Here is an 8,233-nt window from a genome sequence, read left to right as displayed (position 1 = left end):
TGGCCATGCCTTCAATCCAGCATGACTTTCTGCCGAGTTCAAGACAACTGGAAACTGGGAAATATCAGACTTCAGTGAGTTCAAGACAACTGGAAACTGTGAAATATCAGACTTCAGTGAGTTCAAGACAACTGGAAACTAGGAAATATCAGACTTCAGTGAGTTCAAGACAACTGGAAAATATCAGACTTCAGTGAGTTCAAGACAACTGGAAACTGGAGAAAAAAAATGAGCTCCGACTAGCACAATACATTTTGAACAGTCATCCAACTCTGGAATTTCAAGTTGAGAATTCTGGCCTCTTTCTACATCTCCGACGTCATGATTCAAACTTGTTTTTTTTCATAGTTCCCAGTTGTCTTGAAAGCACCATAACTCCAGAGAATGCCAGATTTTGATGTCAAAATTTGCCCACAAGAAGGATCGCTGCGCCACCGCAAGTGAGCACAGCACAACAAGGTGAGTGCAAAACTATTGTACGCTGCTGCATAAATGATGTAATATGCCAGGGAGGTATACTGTAGCTAAGAAGCGGAGCGGGTCGGGAATTTCAAGATCCTTGGTGTCCACATCACCAACAATTTATCATGGTCCAAACACCAAGAAAGTCGTAAAGAGGGCACCACAACGCTTTCTCCCCCTCAGGAGACTGAAAAGATTTGACATGGGTCCCAGGATCCTCAAAAAGTTCTACAGCTGCACCATCGAGAGCATCCTGACTGGTTGCATCATCGCCTGGTGTGGCAACTGCTCGTCATCCGACTGTAAGGTGCTACAGAGGGTAGTGCGCACGGCCAAGCTTCCTGCCATCCAGGACCTACAGTACAAGTCAGAAAATGTTAGTGTGCAAAGCTGTCATCAAGGCAAAGGTTGGCTAGTTTGAAGAATCTAAAATATATTTTGATTTGTTTAACCGTTGTTTTGGTTACCACATGATTCCATGTGTTATTTCATAGTTTTGATGTCTTCACTATTTGTCTACAATGTAGAAAATAGTACAATTTTTTTTTTCACCTTTATTTAACCAGGTAGGCTAGTTGAGAACAAGTTCTCATTTACAACTGCGACCTGGCCAAGATAAAGCAAAGCAGTGCGACAAAACAACAACACAGAGTTACACATGGAGTAAACAAGCATACAGTCAATAACACATAGAAAAAAAGAAAGTCTATATACAGTGTGTGCAAATGGCATGAGGAGGTAAGGAAATAAATAGGCCATAGTAGCAAAGTAATTACAATTTAGCAAATTAACACTGGAGTGATAGATGGGCAGATGATGATGTTCAAGTAGAAATAGTGGTGTGCAAAAGAGCAGAAAAGTAAATAACAACAATATTGGGATGAGGTAGGTAGATTGGATGGGCTATTTACGGATGGGCTATTTACAGATGGGCTATGTACAGCTGCAGCGATCGGATAGCTGCTCAGCTAGCTGAAGTTGGTTCCAGTCACTGCCAGCAGAGAACTGTAAGGAAAGGCGGCCAAAGTGGGTGTTGGCTTTGGGGATGAAAAGTGAGATACACCTGCTGGAACGTGTGCTACGGGTGGGTGTTGTTATCGTGACCAGTGAGCTGAGATAAGGCGGAGCTTTACCTAGCATAGACTTATAGATGACCTGGAGCCAGTGGGTTTGGCGACGAATATGTAGCGAGGGCCAGCCGACTAGAGCATACAGGTTGCAGTGGTGGGTGGTATATGGGGATTTGGTGACAAAACGCATGGCACTGTAAAGAAAATAAAGAAAAACCACTGAATGAGTAGGTGTGTCCAACTTTTGAATGGTACTGTGTGTGTGTGTATATATATATATTAATATATATATATATATATATATATATATATACACACACACACAGTACCATTCAAAAGTTGGACACACCTACTCATTCAGTGGTTTTTCTTTATTTTCTTTACAGTGCCATGCGTTTTGTCACCAAATCCCCATATACCACCCACCACTGCAACCTGTATGCTCTAGTCGGCTGGCCCTCGCTACATATTCGTCGCCAAACCCACTGGCTCCAGGTCATCTATAAGTCTATGCTAGGTAAAGCTCCGCCTTATCTCAGCTCACTCTATATATATATATATACGTATATATACAGTTGAAGTCGGAAGTTTACATACACCTTAGCCAAATACATTTAAACTCAGTTTTTCACAATTCCTGACATTTAATCCTAGTAAAAATTCCCTGTTTTAGGTCAGTTAGGATCACCACTTTATGTTAAGAATGTGAAATGTCAGAATAATAGTAGAGAGAAATAAATAAAAGCTGAAATAAATCATTCATCACATTCCCAGTGGGTCAGAAGTTTACTTGGTTAGTATTTGGTAGCCAGACTTGTGGAGGTCTACAATTTTGTTTCTCAGGTCTTGGCTGATTTCTTTTGATTTTCCCATGATGTCAAGAAAAGAGGCACTGAGTTTGAAGGCCTTGAAATACATCCACAGGTACACTTCCAATTGACTCTGATGACAATTAGCCTATCAGAAGCTTCTAAAGCCATGACATTATTTTCTGGAATTTTCCAAGCTGTTTAAGGGCAGAGTCAACTTAGTGTATGTAAACTTCTGACCCACTGGAATTGTGATACAGTGAATTATAAGTGAAATAATCTGTCTGTAAACAATTGTTGGAAAAATGACTTGTGTCATGTACAAAGTAGATGTCCTAACCAACTTGCCAAAACTATAGTTTGTTGACAAGAAATTTGTGGAGTTGTTGAAAAACTAGTTTTAATGACTCCAACCTAAGTGTATGTAATCTTCCGACATCAACTATATATAATATATATATATATATATATATATATGTATACACACACACACACACACACAAAGGCTGGCCCCCTTGGCTTCTCTTTCTTTTTCTATGATTGATTAGTTGATTGACAAGGTATTTGATTGATCAGATAGTTGATTCAGCCATGAAGGACAAACCCTGTGACTCTTCAAGCTGCAGTATGTAACCTTTTGGTCGACTCTACCAAATTCACATAGAAATGTGAGCTGTAGATCTGTCATTCTCATTGAAAAGCAAATCTAAGAATCGGTAGATCTGTTATATTTGAGCTATTTCTATGCTTCCCGTTCTTAAGTTTTTATTTTTTTGTTGTTTTTACTTTCGATTTTGTATCCCAGCTTCAAACAGCTGACAATACAATATTTTTGGTTATGGAAAAGATATGTCACAGCGGTTTAGAGGGTACGATGATTATCTACACTATACTTGCTTGTTTTGTCACATAAACTGAAATTACGCTAATTAATATAATCTTATGAGCCAGGAAATGGCCTTTAACTGCATGCAAGGCTGTTTTCCAGACATTATACATGTCTCCTCGCTGCCTCTTGACTCTCCTCACATACTCAACTTTCTGCTACGTCCCAACAGCACCCTATTCCCTACATAGTGCAGTAGAACCCTATGGGCCTATTTAATTTAATTTTAATTTTTTAATTTTACCTTTATTTTACTAGGCAAGTCAGTTAAGAACAAATTCTTATTTTCAATGACGGCCTAGGAACAGTGGGTTTAACTGCCTGTTCAGGGGCAGAACGACAGATTTGTACCTTGTCAGCTCGGGGATTCAAACTTGCAACCTTTCGGTTACTAGTCCAACGCTCTAACCACTAGGCTACCCTGCCGCCCCATAGAAGGAATGAGGTGACATAATGATGACTCAGAGATGTAGCTAATGATCCAATCACATTACGTGGATAAAAGCTCTATTTGCGTTCTGTAAGCATTTGTCTTTTCAAAAAGTTTAAATAAAAGGGCTGGATTCTCCATTAACATACGGAGAGTATGCAGAACCCTTCCCCTTGTTTCACATTTTGTTACGTTACTGCCTTATAAAAAATCCTCATCAATCTACACATAATACCCAATAATGACAGGGTGGAAACAGGGTTTTAGACACTTTTGCAAAAGTATAAAAATATATATAAGATACCTTATTTAGCCTCCATCATTCTTACATGGAATAAGTTTGGAACCACCAAGAGTCTTCCGAAAGCTGGCCAAACTGAGCAATCAGGGAAAAGGGCCTTAGTCCTTAGGGATGTGATCAAGAACCCGATGGTCACTCTGACAGAGCTCCAGAGTTCCTCTGTGGAGATAGGAGAACCTTCCAGAAGGACAACCATCTTTGCAGCACTCCACCAATCAGGCCTTTATGGTAGAGTGGGAAGACAGAAGCCACTCCTCAGTAAAAGGATGATTAAAGCCTGTTTGGAGTTTGCCTTAAAGGCACTTAAAGACTCTCAGACCATGAGAAACAAGATTCTCTGGTCTGATGAAACCAAGATTGAACTCTTTGGCCTGAATGCCAAGTTTCACATCTGGAGGAAACCTGGCACCATCCCTATGGTGAAGCATGGTGGTGGCAGCATCATGCTGTGGGGATGTTTTTCAGCAGTAGGGGCTGGGAGACTAGTCAGTATCAAGGGAAAGATGAATGGAGCAAAGTACAGAGAGATCCTTGATGAAAACCTGCTCCAGAGCGCTCAGGACCTCAGACTGAGGGTGAAGGTTCACCTTCCAACAGGACAACGACCTTAAGCACACAGCTAAGACAACGCAGGAGTGGCTTCGGGACAAGTCTCTGAATGTCCTTGAAACTTCCCAAATACAGGTGTGCCAAGCTTGTAGCATCATATCCAAGACTCAAAGTTGTAATCGCTGCCTAAGGTTCTTCAACAAAGTACTGTGTAAAGGGTCTGAATACTTACACTCATGTAAAAAAAAAATATATATATATGTTTTTGCTTTGTCATGTAGATTGATAAGGAGGAAAAACAATTTATTCAATTTTAGAATAAGGCTGTAATGTAACAAAAACGTGGAAAAAGTCAAGGGGTCGGAATATTTTCCCGAATCCACAGTATGTTTGTTGATAAATGTTCAGGTGATGGGTGACGTCAGTGGGCATACAGAATGTGTAGGTGAAACCTTCCGAGTTCTAAGGGGACAAATAGAAAGAAAATGAACACCAGAGATGGTTTTACCGTTATTTTTGAGATTTTTTCGAGGATAAACTGTTTACCGATAGAAAAGGAATCGGGTTTATCCATGTTCACCTTTTACCAGTAGGATTAATCGAGATCTGCCTGCCTTTGTGAGAAAAAAAACATCCTCCTCCTACCCTTCCCATCCATCCGTCTTCATATCAGCGCTCTCGTGCCTGCCTCCCGGTGCTCACTCTGAAGGAAACAGTAACGGTTGGCTCAGTCTCGAGCCCCACCTGCGCGTAGGACGAAGCCAAGAAGGGGCTGGCTGTTATCACCGCACAGAAGCACAGAGTAACACTAACCGACGTTGATGTCATTGTTAACGGAAGACATCTGGGCTTTGTCTAATCTATGCTATGAGGTGAATGAATCAAACCATGGAAGGCGTGAAGAATAACCGAGAGGCACAGGGTAAATTAACTCCTTGGATCCCGATAGAGGCGACGTTCAGTCAGCGTGGATAATGCGCATTTGCTGCAGGCTCTACTGTCATCACTACAGTGTAACCGGATCTCGACCGGCGACGGATGGGTTGACTCCCGCCGCGCCGAGGAGGTGGTCCCAGCCTCCGGCACGGGCCGCCGCTCCCGGGGTGGGTCCCCATCCCTGGTCCCGTTAACCGTAGGGCTAACGGGAGGGCGTGTGCCAGGGGAAAGAAGAGAGAGAACATGCAGACGGAGGTGCCAGTAGCCCTACCGCTGGAGATAGGAGAGGAGACCATAGCAGACGGGAATGGGAGAGAGGAGACCACAGCAGACGGGAATGGGAGAGAGGAGACCACAGCAGACGGGAATGGGAGAGAGGAGACCATAGCAGACGGGAATGGGAGAGAGGAGACCATAGCAGACGGGGAAGGGAGAGAGGAGACCATAGCGGACGGGGAAGGGAGAGAGGAGACCATAGCGGACGGGGAAGGGAGAGAGGAGACCATAGCGGACGGGGAAGGGAGAGAGGAGACCATAGCACACGGGGAAGGGAGAGAGGAGACCACAGCAGACGGGAATGGGAGAGAGGAGACCACAGCAGACGGGAATGGGAGAGAGGAGACCACAGCAGACGGGAATGGGAGAGAGGAGACCACAGCAGACGGGAATGGGAGAGAGGAGGTAGGCTAAGGGGAACAGTGTGACTGTGTGTGAATAGGTTAGGGGTAATGGGGATCTTTGGACCCGCGTGCTTAGTCTAATTGTCTTTAAGGTCTACCACCAATAGGCTCGATCAGATGCTCATTTAAAAAAAAAAAGTATCCTTCTTTTTATAGATTTGTCACTCTTGTTTTATTCCCTCAAAGGAAACCGAGCGCATTCCTTATTGTGGCCTTGTTGATATATATATATATGTGTGTGTGTGTGTGTGTGTGTGATACTGCATAGTTGAAAGGGACTAAATATGCATGCCTAGGCAGACACAACACATTTAGCCTAGTGATGAAAGGCTAAACTTATAGGGATGGTTGGCCTACGGGGCTTTAAGCACAGAACATATCTATAGCATTTTCACACTTCCAACAAGATGTATTTTTGTCAAAGGGAGAGAAAAAAATCCATGGCATTTCCAAAAGGGGCAAATACAATATTACTGTACCATGGCGCTGGAATTGGAAAAGTGCATTAAAAAACAAGGTGCCCTATTTTAAGTACCTTATATTTCAGGCTGCCTCTTGCCTCTGAGACGCGTTACGAATAGATTGACAGAATATAGAATTAGCCGAGGTTACTCAAGACGAAACACAATATAAACCTGCCATTATTAGCTGCTAGGCTGCTATTCTCATCTCCATCCTCATCCCTTCGTGTTCAATCTCTCCCTCCATCTTTCCATTGCGGTCCCATGTCTGCATTGCAGTCTGAAGGGAACAGATGCCCAACCGTAAAGGACTGTTTCTCTGCCTCTTAATGTCTTGTTTTGCACACTTTGTACAAAATAATAAAATGCAGTACTACAGGATATTTCTTAACGTAGCTCTTTATTAGCTAGCTATAACTGGCATGTTCACGTATCTCCAAACAGGATCCAAACTGCCATGACCTAACCATTTGGTCATAGCACAGTGTGATATGGCGGTAAAAATGCATCCAATTACAATTCGGTATGTTTACATATATGAATATTACACATCTCTCTTTTTCTCGCCACCTCTCACCTCATCTATTCCTTTAACAACATAGCCTACCGTCTCTCACCCTCCATCTCTCTCAGTCCCTGTCCTCCTCTCGCTTTCTCTCACCTAAAAAAACGCATCTTGGTCATTCCTCCATCCCTCTTAGTCCGGACCTGTCTCTGCTTCTCCCCTTCAATTGAAATTCTCAAGCCCCCCCCCCCCACTGGGCTGGCCATTTCTCAACGAATATGAATTATAAGAGGTGTGGAGGGCTAGTTATGTTTGAAGAGAGTCCTAGTTAGACATGTAGTAGTAGACTAGTCATTTCTCACTGAGAAGGACATTACCGGTAGATGTTGTCAACTGTCAGTTTTGTCCGTTAAAAACAGTTTCCCCCCCCAAACCCACAACATTCCATGCGCGAGTCATCAGCGTTTTCCCGCCTCCTATAGTTACTTCCGCTCAGCGATCCAATCAGAATCCAGCAGATTTCAATTGTCTATTGGGGGGAGGAAATAGATAAAAACATCTATCAATTATTCGGTCAGTGTCTTTTTGTAAATAGCTCGGTTTTACTGACAGTGGTTTGTAAATACCTCGGTTTTACTGACAGTGGTTTGTAAATACCTCGGTTTTACTGACAGTGGTTTGTAAATAGCTCGGTTTTAATGACAGTGGTTTGTAAATAGCTCGGTTTTTACTGACAGTGGTTTGTAAATACCTCGGTTTTACTGACAGTGGTTTTAGTCACTGTAACTGCTAAATATTTAGCCATGCTCCCCATCATTTAGAAAGGCCAGAAACAAGTGGTCACAACCGTGACATCATCTAGCCTAGTAGATCACAAGTAACCTAGATTTGAATGTTTGGAGATGACACATTGAACATGCAGTAGGCTACATGGTGCAGTGTCAAATCATAACAGAGGCAGAGCGGGATGGAGAGAGAGAGAGGAGAAAAAGGAGGAGGCTGTTGTTATTTTTGTTTTGGCACTATGTTTCCCCGGGGAGGTACAATCTGTTGTTTTCACAGTCATCTCTTTTGGCAGCCTCTCAGTCTCTGTCTCGTTGTCTCCCGGTCCCTCTCTTTGCAACTCTTCACACTTACCATCCGA

At 42.9% G+C, this 8,233-nt stretch overlaps 1 protein-coding gene across 1 annotated transcript in view; it reads left to right on the top strand.

Annotated features, from left to right (window-relative positions):
* Nucleotides 1-397: 397 nt before the first annotated feature.
* The window catches only part of LOC115119841 (transmembrane protein 151B-like), a 32,046-nt gene continuing 24,210 nt past the window's right edge, over nucleotides 398-8,233 (top strand). The window contains exons 1-3 of the mRNA XM_065016814.1: nucleotides 398-459; nucleotides 646-838; nucleotides 5,457-5,639. Of these exons, the coding sequence (XP_064872886.1) occupies nucleotides 398-459; nucleotides 646-838; nucleotides 5,457-5,639 (438 nt within the window). The remainder of the gene's footprint in view (nucleotides 460-645; nucleotides 839-5,456; nucleotides 5,640-8,233) is intronic.

The sequence above is a fragment of the Oncorhynchus nerka genome, unplaced genomic scaffold (genome assembly GCF_034236695.1).
Source record: "Oncorhynchus nerka isolate Pitt River unplaced genomic scaffold, Oner_Uvic_2.0 unplaced_scaffold_419___fragment_1, whole genome shotgun sequence".
Lineage (NCBI taxonomy): Eukaryota > Metazoa > Chordata > Actinopteri > Salmoniformes > Salmonidae > Oncorhynchus > Oncorhynchus nerka.
Note: the sequence above shows the minus strand (reverse complement) of the source record. Positions and strands in the feature narration are given on the sequence as shown.